This window comes from Mustela nigripes, chromosome 2 (assembly GCF_022355385.1).
Source record: "Mustela nigripes isolate SB6536 chromosome 2, MUSNIG.SB6536, whole genome shotgun sequence".
NCBI classification, from domain to species: domain Eukaryota; kingdom Metazoa; phylum Chordata; class Mammalia; order Carnivora; family Mustelidae; genus Mustela; species Mustela nigripes.
Window position 1 is genome coordinate 98,989,227 of NC_081558.1, and position 14,964 is coordinate 99,004,190.

At 37.7% G+C, this 14,964-nt stretch overlaps 1 protein-coding gene across 1 annotated transcript in view; it reads right to left on the minus strand.

Moving 5' to 3' along the window:
• HACD2 (3-hydroxyacyl-CoA dehydratase 2) overlaps positions 1–14,964 on the minus strand; it is a 117,976-nt gene that overhangs the window by 87,349 nt on the left and 15,663 nt on the right. The window contains exon 3 of the mRNA XM_059391082.1: positions 709–727. Within this exon, the coding sequence (XP_059247065.1) occupies positions 709–727 (19 nt within the window). The remainder of the gene's footprint in view (positions 1–708; positions 728–14,964) is intronic.

The following is a 14,964-nucleotide window of genomic DNA, read 5'->3' on the forward strand; positions in this document are numbered from 1 at the left end:
CACTTGGTGCTTCCTGAGGTCAACTGCAAATATCCCTTTCAGAGACAAGTCTAAACTCACAGAAACCACCATGGGCTTATTCTACAAAATCTGTCAAATTTCAGGAATTGATTTCTATTTGATTAGAAGGGTTTAGCCCACCCCGGACAAGGAAGCTGTACCTCAGTTCTGAAGCAGAATTTGATGACCCACCTCTTCCCCTCCCAAAGAAAACACACTTATTTGCTTTTTGTAGAAATTCCTAACATTTATATAACTATACTTTGATTTTTCCAATCCCTCTTACCTTCATTCAGCATTCATTTGGGAGATGGCAATATATGTAGTACTCCATTTTAAATGTAAGATAAGAGCACATAATATTTAAGTGATCACAGAGAGGGCTTTCCACATAGCCCAGAACCAGGACCCCAAGCCACATTTTAATGAATATGCTAGTGCTTCTATCATCCTTATAAAAAGGTGAGAGAGGCCTCTTTACATTGACAGAGTGAAACACCTGTGACATTTAATAAACTGCCGAATGATAACCCTAGTAGTACCTGTCATTTAAGAAACCAAAAACCATGCCAATGTAAATAATTTTATATACAATGATTAAATAGTTTTGTTTTTTTCAATATTCAGTCATAATCAAATTGACCTATAATTGACTTTTTAAAAAAGCAGAGCCTACTGTATATAGTAGGGGGAAAATTCCATACTTACCTACTGCACAATGTAAAATCTAGAGAAAAAAAGGTGGGGGGGGGAGAATTAGTAAAGATCAATAACAACATATAGTTCTTATAAACTTTTCAGTATTAGACTTGAAAAACACACATTTCATTTTTAAACTTGGTGATTTAACAAAATGTACATTCTTATTTATTTTTGTTTGTTCCTTTTTAGTTTGTGAATCTGTGGAAGATTTTCTAAGGAATAAATCTTACCCAGGAGTCTACCAGACGTCATGAATCTCTTTTACAATACATAAATTTGTAAGAGCAGTAGGTGTCCCTCTTCCATGTCCCATATTCTACAGAACAGAACGGTCACAGACTACGAAACACAGAGTCAGAAGAGCCTTTGTTGGCTCTTCTTACCTGGCAGGCCCTTCAATGCAGATATTCATTCAACCTACAAAGCTCACAGTGAGACTCCATCTTGTCTCACTTGGTGACCTCATTACAGGCATTTTCCCAGTCCAATATGTGACCCTAGATCTCTTCATGCTCCAGGCCCACACTGCAAACTGGGTTTGGACATCTCCATCTAGGTATACTAGCAACACCTCAAACATGGCATGCCTCTTCAAGAAACTCCCCTTTCCTTCCCTCATACCTGCTATGCTTTTTGATAATCAATCTCCCAGTCTCCCAAGTTCAACTGTTCTCTTGTTCCCTCACCTACAAGTCCTACTGTTTCTAAGTCCTACCAATACTTCTGGCATCAGTCTTCCCTGTTTTTATTTCCAGTGCCTTTTTATTTCCACTGCTATGTCCTATCCTTCTCAGTGGTCATCCAAGTGGCCAATTAGGTTATTGTAAATTGTCTTCTAATCCATCCTGTATATGGCATTGCTTTAACCCAGTGGTGGTTTCGGTAATGATGTAATCTAAGGAGCTGGGTTCGAGATGGTGGTGTAGCAAGACCTGAACTCACCTCCTCTGTGGATACAAATCTACAGCTAACTGTAGAATAATCCTTCCTAAAAGGGACCTGAAAGTTCAATGAATAGGAGCCTTCACAACAAAGAATAAAAAGATAACAGCAGAATGGGAAAGAGGGGCAGAAACACAGACTGGCTAGGGAATAAAACAAACCCAGCGATGGTGGGTCACAATTGGGAGGGGCATCAAAAGTATAGATTTTTCCCAGAGGATCAAAGGTACCTGAGTTCTATATCTGGCACCCAAATTCTAGATCCTGCACAGGAGAGACGAGCCCCCAAAACACTAGGCTCTGAAAATCAATAGGAATCACCTTTACAAGGCCTATAAAGCTGCAGGAAACAGAAAACCTGATCTTAAAGGGCCCATACACAGACTCACTCATCCCAGAAACCAGTGTAAAACATCAACTTGAAGAATACATAGAGCACAGATTAAGGAGAATCATTTGTTAACCTTAAAAGCATCTGCCTGAAAAGGAAGGAAACAGCAGGGACTCTCTCTGGAAACTGACACCAGTGGGAGCAATTTTTGCAATTCAAGTCTACCTTACTAATGTAGGTGGTGGTGGGCACCATTTTGGAATTCCTCTAAAATTCTAGTAACAGTGGGAATACCCTGCAGAGCACCCAGCCCACAGACAACCTGCAGCAGCTGCAGATACCTGCAGCCCAACCAAGTGTCAGAGTAGCCCACCAACCACAGCCCCAGGCCCTGGCACAGCAGGAGGGCACGCACCGCCCACAGAGGAGACACCTCTTGAGCACCTGGTTTTGGTGACTAAGAGACTGTATTTCTGGGCCAAATAGTACCATTGCCTCTATAAGGTCATTCATTCAAGACTGGGAGAGTTGGCTGACTTATCTCACCCAGAGAAACAAACACAAAGAGTTAGGCAAGATGAGGAGACAGAGTAATATATTCCAAAGAAAAGAACATAACAAAAATCTTAGAAAAAGAACCAAATGAATCACAGATAAGCAATCGGCCTGATTTAAAAAGTTCAAAGAAATTATCATATAAATGCTCAGTAAACTCAGTAGAAAACTGGTTGAACACAATGAGAACTTAAACAAAGATATAGAAAATTTACAAAAGTACCAAACAGAAATTTGAAAAATAAACTAGAAGGCTTCAAAAGCAGACTGGATGAAGTAGAATGCATCAGTGAGCTGGAAGACAAAGCAAGGGAATTTGCCCAGAAAGAAGAGCAAAATGAAACTAAAAAATTGAGATGAACCAAACACATAGAGGGGATGAAGAAGTTCAACCTTTAGGTTATAAAATAAATTAAGGATTCCGAACACCTACAAATCCAATAGGAGATCAAAGAGAAGAAGAGCGGCAATTCTAGAAACAGAAAATCAACCACATTTTGAAAGGTAGAAACGGTGGAGAAGTGAATCCAAAGTGATGGGAAGACAGACTGCAGGGGGAGGGGCCGGCTGCTGGCAAGCAGCTGAGCAACAGAGCACAAAATCAGAACTTTTAAAAGTCTGATTCACTGAGGGACATCGCTCCAGAGGCTAAGCTGGGGTGAAGCCCAGATGGGGACAGGGTGGTGTCAGGTCCCACGGAGTCACAGAAGGATCGGGGGTGTCTGAGTGTCCCAGAGCGCACAGGTATTAGAGCGGGGAAGCTGGCTACAGAGACACAGCCGAGGACTGAACGAACGCTCAACTTGGAGTTGAACCATAATCCGTGGCACAGTCAGACCACTGCTCTGTGAACAAGGACCCCACAAGATCTGGGGAATATAAATCAAAACCACAATGGGATACCACCTCACGCCAGTCAGAATGGCTAAAATTAACAAGTCAGGAAATGACAGATGCTGGCGAGGATGCGGAGAAAGGGGTACCCTCCTACACTGTTGGTGGGAATGCACGCTGGTGCAGCCACTCTGGAAAACAGCATGGAGGTTCCTCAGAAAGTTGAAAATAGAGCTACCCTACAACCCAGCAATTGCACTACTGGGTATTTACCCTAACGATACAAACGTAGTGATCCAAAGGGGCACAGGCACCCAAATGTTTATAGCAGCAATGTCCACAATAGCCAAACTATGGAAAGAACCTAGATGTCCATCAACAGATGAAGGGATAAAGAAGATGTGGTGTATATATACCATGGAATACTATGCAGCCATCAAAAGAAATGAAATCTTGCCATTTGCATCGATGTGGATGGAACTAGAGGGTATTATGCTGAGCGAAATAAGTCAATCAGAGAAAGACAATTATATGAGCTCCCTGATATGAAGAAACTGATAGGCAATGTGGGGGGTCTGGGGGGTAGGGAAGGAAAAAAATGAAACAAGATGGGATCGGGAGGGAGACAAACCATAAGAGACTCTTAATCCCCCAAAACAAACTGAGGGTTGCCGGTGGGGAGGGGGTAGGGAAAGGGTGGTTGGGTTATGGACATTGCGGAAGGTATGTGCTATGGTGAGTGCTATGAAGTGTGTAAACCTGGCACTTCACAGACCTGTACCCCTGGGGCTAATAATACATTATATGTGAATTAAAAAATAAAAAATTATATTAAAAAATAAATTAAGTCAAGGAGATGAAAAGTACAGCATAGGGAATATAGTCAATAATATTGTAATAATGTTGTATGGTATAATCTATGACTAAGCAGGCAAGATACACTGAAGATTCTCTTCAAAAATGGTGCTGGGAGGGATACCTGAGTGACTCAGTTGTTATGCATCTGCCTTTGGCTCAGGTCATGATCTCAGGGTCCTAGGATCAAGCCCCACATCAGGCTTCCCGCTCAGCGGGAAGCCTGCTTCTCCCTCTGCCACCCGCCCCCACCTGTATTTCCTATCTTGCTCTCTCTCTCTCTGTAAAATAAATAAATAAAATCTTTAAAAAAGTGGTGCTGGGAAAACCGGACAGCTACATACAAAAAATGAAACCAGACCACTTTCTAATACCATATACAAAAATAAACTCAAAATGGGTTAAAGACCTAAATGTGAAACCTGAAGCCATAAACTAGAAGAAAACACAGGCAGTAATCTCTTTGGCGTCAGTGGTAGAAACATTTTTCTAGATGTGTCTTCTTTGGCAAGGGAAATAAAAGCAAAATTAAAACTATTGGGAATACACCAAAATAGAAAACTTTCGTCCAGCAAAGGAAACCACCAATAAAAAAATAAAGTCAACTCACTCAATAGGAGAAAATATGTGCAAATGATGAATCCAATAAGGTTTTATATATATAAGATTAATACCCAAGATATATAAAGACCTTATATATCTTAACACCAAAAAACCAAAAATCCAATTAAAATATGGCTAGAGGACAGGAGTAAACATTTTTCCAGAGAAGACATACAGATGGCCAACAGACACATAAAAAGGTGTTCAACATCACTAAGTATCAGGGATATGCAAATGAAGACCTAGGAGATACCACCTCATACCTGTCAGAATGACTACAATCAAAAAGACAAAAAACAACAAGTGTTGCCAAGGATGTTGAGAAAAAAGAACCCTCTTATACTGTTGGTGGGAATGCAAGCTGATGCAGCCACTGTGGAACATAGTATGGAGGTTCCTCAAAAAGTTAAAAACAGAACCAGCATAGGATCCAGTAATTCCCCTGCTGGGTATTTACCCAAAGAATAAACACTAACTGGAGAACATATATACACCCACTGTGTTTACTGCAGCACTATATACAACAGCCAAGATATGGAAGCAACCTAAATGTCCACTGACCGATGAATGGATACAGAAGATATGTTACATATGCACAGTAGAATATTACCCAGCCACAAAAAAGAATGACATCTTGCCATTTGCAACATTGATGGATCCAGAGTATTACGCTAAGCAAAAAAAGTCAGTCAGAAAAGACAAATACCATGATTTTACTCATATGTGGAATTTAAGAAACAAAATAAAGAAAAAAAGGCAAAAACAAAAAAACAGACTCTTAACTATACAGAACAAACTGGTGGCTGCCAGAGGAGAGGGGATGGAGGGATGGGTATAACAAGTGAAGGAGATTAAGAGTACAATTATGAGCACTGACTATAATGAATAGAATTATTGAAGCATTATATTATACACCTAAAATTAACATAATACTGTACGTTATTAATACTTGAATAAAGCTACTTCACACATTTATTTTTTTAAAGATTTTATTTATTTATTTGACAGAAATCACAAGTAGGCAGAGGCAGGCAGAGAGAGAGGAGGAAGCAGGCTCCCTGCCAAGCAGAGAGCCTGATGCGGGGCTTGATCCCAGGACCCTGGGATCATGACCTGAGCTGAAGGCAGAGGCTTTAACCCACTGAGCCACTCAGGTGCCCCTACTTCACACATTTCAAGAATGAAAGAAAGAACTGAAGCCCAAAGGCATCTTCGTAGTTAGCCCAAAAAAAAAAAAAAAAAAAAAAGTTGTATGGAGACAGATGGTAACCAGACTCATTGAGGTGAGCACTGCATAATATACAGAATTGTTGAGTAACTGTGTTATTTACCAGAAATTAATATAACCCTGTATATCAAGTATATTTCAATAGTAAAAATTACAAGAAATTACAAGAAAAAAAGTGATGTAACTGATGAATGTTATGAAGCTTTGGAAGTTTTGGGCACAAAGGAATCAAGGTCAAGAAGAATAGCAAAGGGGCTCCAACAATTATGTAAGTGTGGTGTGACAACGGCCTGCACACTATATGAACTAAGAACACAGAAAAGAAAGAGTGCAGCTGAGAATCACTCAGATAAAGAACTGGTGGGGTGGTAATGGGAGTAGACAGTAGAACAGGGAAGAAACTCCCCAAACTCCAATCTGGGTCAGGTAATTACAATGCATTGGTTCCTGGGCAACTTAATCTCAAGGGCTAAGAAAATATCCGCAATTTTAAAAGGGGAGGGAGTTGATATAGTTGTTTATTTTGTCAAGTGTCCATTTTTAACTAAATACCAAATACTATCACAATCATTTATTTAAAAGATTTATTTATGTATTTGAGAGAGAGAGAAGAGAGAGGGTGAGGGAGGGAGAAGCAGAAGGAAAGGGAAAGAGAGAATCCCAAGCAGACACTCTGCTAAGCATGGAACCCAACAGGGGACTCGATCCCATGATCCTGAGATCATGACCTGAGCCAAAATCAAGAGTCAGATGCTTAACCAACTGAACCACCCAGGCACCCCCACTTCACTTTTTTTAAGGAACACAAGCTTAGGAATGATATAACCTGAAAACAAACAGTCTTTTGAAAAAAAAAAAAAAAGAAAGAAGATAAGAAATTAATTAGGATTCTAATTTTAGAAACAGTTCTGAAAATGTTCAAGGAAAAAAAAATTGGCAGATGTGTCTCTATGTTCTGGCACTTTATCTGGCTACTTCCAAAATATCTTGTAATAATTAACACTTTTCCCAGTTCACACAGCACCTTTACAAATGTGGTTTTTAAAAAAAGGAAAAAATTAAGAGAAGTGAAGATACCTTAGCAGACCCTTAAGACTACATCAAGTGGGATAACATTCATATCGTAGGGCTCTCAAAAGGAGGAGAGAGAGAGAAAGGGCAAGAAAAATTATTTGAAGAAGTAATGGCTGAAACTTCTCTAATCTGGGGAAGGAATTAAAATCCAAGTCCTGAAAGCCCAGAGTTTCAAATAAGATGAGCCCAAAGAGATCCACACCATGATACATTATAATTAAAATTCTAAGAGTTAAGGATTAAGAGAGAATCCTTTTTTTTCTTTTTTTAAAGATTTTATTTATTTATTTGACAGAGAGAGATTACAAGTAGGTAGAGAGGCAGGCAGAGAGAGAGAGGAGGAAGCAGGCTCCCCGCTGAGCAGAGAGCCCGATTCGGGACTCAATCCCAGGACCCTGAGATCATGACCTGAGCTGAAAGCAGCGGTTTAACCCACTGAGCCACCCAGGCGCCCAAGGATTAAGAGAGAATCCTAAAAGCAACAAGAGAAAAACAACTTGTTATGCTCAAGGGAAACTCTAGAAGGCTATATAGGCAGATTTTTCAGTAGCAACTTTACATGCCAGAAGACAGTGGCATGACATATACAAAGTGCTGAAAGGAAAAAACTTCCAACCCAAATTAAATTCCTTGTCCAGCAAAGTTATCATTCAGAACTTGAGGATTAAGAGCTTTCCCTATAAGCAAAAGCTAAAGGAATTCACCACCACTCTACCAGCCCTACAATAAATGTTAAAGGGACTTCTTTAAGCTAAGTAATAAGAAAACATAGGAAAGTAAAAATCTCATTGGAAAAGGTAACTATATAATAAAGGTAGTGACCAGTCACTTATAAAGCAAGCATGAAGGTTAAAAGATAAAAGTAGTAAATTTAGCTGTAATTACAATAATTAGTTAAGGGAAGCATAAAATAAAACGATATAAAAAAGAATCACCAAAAATAAAAAATGTGGGGGGTGGGAGTAAAAAGGCAAAGCTGTGACTTCCATTTAACATTAAGTTGATATCAAGTTAAAACACTGCTACTGGCATAAATATTTTTTGTGAACCTAACAGTAACCACAAGGAAAAAAACTTACAGTAAATACACAAAATAAAATGAGAAAGGAATTAGACATAACACTAAAGAAAACAAGCAAACCGCTAGGGAAGAGAAAAAGAAGGAGCAGAGAGGAACTACAAAAACAGCCAGAAAACAATTAACACAATGACAATAAGTATACGCCTATTAAAAATTACTTTAAATGTAAATGGACTACGTTCACCAATCAAAAGAGAGTGGCTGAATGAATTTTAAAAAATGAGACCTATTTATATGGTGCCTACAAGACTCAGAAGTAAAAACACACAGAGGGAAAGTGAAGGGTTAGAAAGATATTCCATACAAATAGAAATGAAAAGAAAGCTGGAGTAACTATACTACTATCAGAGAAGATAGACTTTAAAACAAAGATTATAAGAGGGGCATCTGTGTGGCTCAGATTGGTTAAGTGTCTGACTCTTGATCTCAGTTCAGGTCTTCACCTCAGGGTCAAGAGTTCAAGCCCTATGCTGGGCTCCACACTAGGCTTAGAGCCTACTTAAAAATAAATAAATAAATAAGTAAGTAAGTAAAATAAAGACAGGCATTATATAATGATTTAGGGGTCAACCCAGCAAGAAGATACTACATTTATAAATATATATGCCCCCAACACAGGAGCACCAAAATATATAAAGCAATTATTAACAGACCTAAAGGGAGAAATTGAAAGCAATACAATAGTAGGAGGCTTCAATACCTTACTTTCATCAACAGATAGATGATCCAGACAAAAAAATCAATAAGGAAACACTGGTCTTAATGACACATTAGACCTGATGGAGTTATTATTCTATATATATATAGAATATTCCACCCAAAAGTAGCAAAATACACATTCTTATCAATTGCACATGGAACATTCTTCAGGACAGATCACATGTTGGGCCATAAAACAATCTCAATAAATTAAAATTTTAATTTAGCTCATATTAAACTCATATTAAAGGTCATATTTTCTGACCACAATGGTACAAAACTACAAATTAATTACAAGAAAAAAACAGGAAAACCCACAAAAACATGGAAATTAAACAGCATGCTATTGAGTAATCAATGGTTCATTGAAGAAACCAAAGGAGAGATTAAAAAGAAAAAAATCTAGAGACATATGGGCACAAAAATCAGACATACCAAAATCTATGGGATGCAGCAAATGAGGTTCTGAAAGGGAAGTTCATAGCAATACATGCCTACCTCAAGAAACAAAAAAAATTCTCAAAAAAAAAAAAAAAATCTAACTTTGCACCTAAAGGAACTAGAAAAAGAACAAAAAAAAAAAAAAAAAAGAGCCCAAATGAGTAGAAAAGAGAAAAAAAAAAAAAAAAAAAAAGAGCCCAAATGAGTAGAAAGGAGAAAATAATAGAGATCAGAGTAGAAATAAATGAAATAGACATTTTTTTAAAAAAGGACTTATTCATTTGAGAGAGAAAGTGGGGAGAGGGGCAGAGGGACAAGCAGACTCCCCACTAAGCAGGGAGCCTGATGAGAGGAGGCTCGATCTCATGACCTGAGCCAAAGTCAGACACTTACTTAACCTACTGAGACACCCATGCATCCCTGAAATAGAGACTTAAAGCATGATAAAAAAAGATCAATGAAAGTAAGAGCTGGATCTCTGAAAACAGAAATTTAATAAACCCTTCAGTAAACCAACCAAGTAAAACAGAAGAGAGGATTCAAAGACGTAATATCAGAAATGAAAGAGAAATTACACCTGATACCACAGAAATAAAAGGATCATAACAGACTACTATGAACAATTACATGTCAACAAGCTTAACAACCTAGAAGAAATGAATAAATTCCTAGAAACATATAATCTTCTAAGAATGAATCATGAAAAACTAAAAATGTGAATAGATTGATTAACTAGTAAGGACACTGAAACAGTAATCAAATGCCTCCCAACAAACAAAAGTCCAGAACCAGATGGCTTCACTGGCAAATTCTACCAAACATTTAAAGATTTAATACCTATCCTTTTCAAACTCTTCAAAGGAAAGCTTCCAAGTGTTTCATAAGGCCAGCATCATCTATACCAAACTAGACAAGGACACCAAAAAAAAGAAATTATAGGCTAATATCCTCGATAAACATAGATGTAAAATCCTCAACAAGTTTAGCAAACTAAATTCAACAATACATTAAAAGGATCATATACCACAATCCAGTGGGATTTATTTCAGGGATGCAAGGATGGTTCTGCAAATCGATGTGATATACTACATCAATAGAATGAAAGATAAAAATCATATCATCATCTCAGTAGATGCAGAAGAAGCATTCAACAAAATTTGACATCCAGGGATGTCTAGGTGGCTCAGTCGGTTAAGCCGCTGCCTTCAGCTCAGGTCATGATCCCAGAGTCCTGGGATCCTGTCCCACATCGAGCTCCTTGTTCAGCAGGGAGCCTGCTTCCCTCTCTGACTCTGCCTGCCACTCTGCCTGCTTGCGCTCTCTCTCTGACAAATAAATAAATAAAATCTTAAAAAAAAAAAAATTCAACATCCATTTATGATAAAAACTCTCAACAAAGTAGGTACAAGAGGGAACATACCTCAACATAATAAAGGCTCTAAATGACAATTCTATAGCTAACATTATATTCAGCAGTGAAAAGCATTCAGGAAAAACACAAGAACACTCACCACACTTGCCACTTTTATTCAACATAGTATTGAAAATCCTAGCCATAACAACTAGGCAAGAGAAAGAAATGAAAGGCCTCCAAATTGGTAAGGAAGAAATAAAACTGTCACTACTTGCAGATGATATGATACTATATATAGAAAATCCTAAAGATTCCACCAAAAAAACTGTTAGAACTAATAAATGTATTCAGTAAAGTTGCATGATACAAAATCAATATAGAGAAATCTGTGGTGTTCTATACACCAATGATAAAACAACAGAAAGAGAAATTAAGAAAATAATCTCACTTATAAATGCATCAAAAAGAATAAAATACCAAAGAATAACCTAACCAAGAAGGTGAAGGACTTGTGAAGGACATTCATGAAAGAAATTTAAAAAGACACAAATAGTGAAAAGATATTCTGTGGTCATGGTTTAGAAAAATTAATATTGTTAAAAAGTCCATATTACCTAAAGCAATCTACAAATTCAATGTAATAGCTATCAAAAGTCTAGTGGCATACTTCATAGACCTAGAACAAATAACTTTAAAATATGTATGAAACAACAAAAGATCGTCAATAGCTAAAACAATTTTGAGAAAGAAGAACAGAGTTGGAGGTATCACACTGCTTGATTTCAAACTACACTACAAAGCTATGTAATCAAAATAGTATGGTATTGGTAAAAACAAAACAAAACAAAACAAAAAAACAGATACATAGATCAACGGAACAAAATTGAGAGCTTAGATATAAACCCATACTTACATAAACAATTAATCTATGATAAGGGAGCCAGGAACATAATATAGATAAAATACAGTCTCTTCAACAAATGGTGTTGTATAGCCACATGCAAAAGAACGAAACCATATACAAAAATTAACTCAAAATGGATTAAACACTTGAGTGTAACCTGAAACATAAAATTACCAGAAGGAAGAGGCAGTAAGGTCCTGACATCAGTCTTAGCAACATCTTTATGGAACTGACTTCAAAGGCAAGGGGAAAAAAAGCAAAAATGAGCAGATGGGACTACATCAAACTAAAAAACTTCTGTATAGCAAAGGAAACCACCACCAAAATGAAAAGGCAACCTACCAAATGGGAGAAGACATTTGCAAACTATACATATGGTTAAGGAGTAAAGACTTAATATCCAAAACATATAAAGAACTCTTACAATTCAGCAACAAAAAACCAAACAGCCCTATTTAAAAATGGGAAGAGGATCTGAACAGACACTTCCTCAAAGACCTATAGATGGCCAAGAAGCACATCACTAATCATCAAGGAATTATAAATCAAAACCACAATGAGGTATCACTTAATGTTAGAATGGCTGTTATTAAAAAAGACAAGAAATAACAAGTGTTGGCAAGGATGTGGAGAAAAGGGAACCCTAGTACACTGCTGGTGACATTGTAAATTAGTGTAGCCACCATGGAAAATAGTATGGAGACTCCTCAAAAAATTAATAATAAATCTATCATTTGACCCAGCTATTCCACTTCATATTTATCTGAAGACTACAAAAATACTAATTTGAAAAGATATACCCCCATGCTCACTGTAGTATTATTTACAACAGCCAAGATATGGAAACAACCTAAGTGTCCATTAACAGTGTTCATTAACAGCTGAATGAATAATAGTATATTTATAAAAAGGAATACTACTCAGCCATAAAAAAGAAGTGAGATCTTGCCATCTGCTACAACATGGATGGACTGTGCAGACATTATGCTCAACAAAATAAGTCATATGGATAAAGACAAATACCATATGATTTCACTCATATTTGGAATCTAAAAAATAGAACAAGTGAACAAAATGAAACAAAAGCAAATTTAAAGAGAACAGACTAGCAGTTACTGAAGTAGAAGGGAGTTATGGGGTGGGTGAAGAGGGGACAACAGTATGGTGATAGTTGGGAACTAGACTTGTGGTGATCACTCTGTAGTGTATACAGATAACCAATTATAAAGCCACATACTTGAAACTTATAGGATAATAAAAGAGTAATCTGAAGCCATCTACAATATTATTTAATGACCAAAGCTTTTCTGGATGACAAGAGTTATCAGCTATTGTAGTACATTTTAGAATTTACATTTCTGTATAAGTCATTCCATTGTCTGGTCCTAATAACAACCCTGGCAAATAGGCAGGGCAGATATCTTTACTTACAGATGAGAAAACCAAGGCTTAGAAAAGCTGCTTGAGTTCCCCAAGGTAGTAAGTGATGTTCAGAATCAGGCTTTCTTTCCACTCTACTGATTTTTTTTATCATTATCTCATTGTTCATTAGTTACAAGATATCTGCTGAAACCATCACTTGACAAGATTTGGTTCATCTAAAATATGCCTGATAAGACTATGTACTCAAACATTATTAATTCTCTAAATTTTGGGGGAAGGGTAAGTGAAAGAGGCTTAGATTAAAAAAATAAAGCTTCAAAGATTTGTTGATAACTGATTTAAGAAAAGAATTACTATACTGCAAATCTTATGTTTTTCAAAAGAAAATGCTGCTAAGAATCTCAACTGTGTGAATATTACAAGATAATCTGGACCTCCTGCTGTAAAGTTGAGGAAAATAAAAGATGTCTGTAGATTTAAATGAGGAACAAAAGACATGAATAAAGAGCATGCTGAGACAAGACAGATAATAGTACACAGAAAATCCATCCAAGTATGTGGTAAGATGCCCACCCAGGAGGCTGATTAGTAATAGGACATTACAGAAAAGGTGTAAGGTTGATCCTTACATAACAATGGTATGAGCTGCATGGGTCCACTTACACTCAGTTTTTTTTCAATAGATACATATTTCTTTTTTTAAGAAAATTTATTTATTTTAAAAAGACAGCAATGGGGGTGGGGCACAGGAGAGGGAGAGAGGGTCTTAAGCAGACTCCTTGCTGAGCAAGGAGCCCAATATGGGGCTCAATCTCATGACCCCAGAGATCATAACCTGAGCTGAAACCAAGAGCTAGATGCTTAACCAACTGCATGAGGCAGTTGCCCCAAATATGTATTTCATATTGTGATTAACAAGTAAGACAGAGGTTGCCAAATGACTGGAAGGGAAAGGTGGGGGAAAGCTGTGGAAAAGTCTGGGACAGGAACAAGGAACAAGCCTGTTCCTGGCATTCATCATACCACCTACCTCAGGGATACTCAGTTCATTGAGGTCTTCAACTGAGAGATGCAAAGGAACAGGCTCTGGGGAGGGATTCTTTACAAAGTGGCAGTGCCAGTCACTGGCCAGTGTTGTTCAAGGACCACAGAATGATAACCTGCCTCCCTGTAGTAAAAGTTCCAGGAGAGCTCTAGGGACAGGATAGCATCAAGCAGAAACCTAGCCTTTAGAGAGGAAAGCCGGGAGGGGTGCTGTCCGCAGTGCTGAAAATTCTCTGAGGCTAAGAACCAACACCCAAGGGGCGGCCTCTTGAAGCTTGCTAGCATTTCCCACAAACAGAAACTGTAATAGAACCATGCAAAGGGGGTCAGGGGAAGCGAGTGACCTAGCAAAAAGGTTTAAAGTTGCTCTGCCTTCACCAGTTCTTTGACTTCCCCTAAACTGTGCCTGCAATGTGGTTTCCTACACTCCTGGGAAGAGCACAGAGTAGGTGTCACTCTCGGAAACAGCTTTGCTAACTTTGGGTGAGGATGAGGTGATGTGTGGTGCCTCACTCTACTAGTGTATTGTACTGTACTATACAGTAACTGCATTTTTCTCTTCCTTATAATTTTCTTAATAAAATTTCCTTTTCTCTAGCTTTACTGTAAAAATGCAGCAAAGAATACATGTAACACACAAAATATGTGTTTATCAATTGTTCCTGTTATTGGTAAAGCTTCTAGTCAAGAGTAGGCTATCAGGACTTTTTAGGGACTAAAAAGTTATACATGGATTTTTGACTGCATGGGAGGTTGGTGCCCCAACCTCTGTGTTGTGTAAGGGTCAGTTGTATAATGTTTGAGGGCTATCATTTTTTTCTTTGTATGACAGAATAACAGGGCTCTGTTCTAGTAGACCCAATCCCCCCCTTTTAATGGTATACAGTTTATAATGCCTCTTCTATCCTGAAATGAAATTAATAGAGAATAGAAT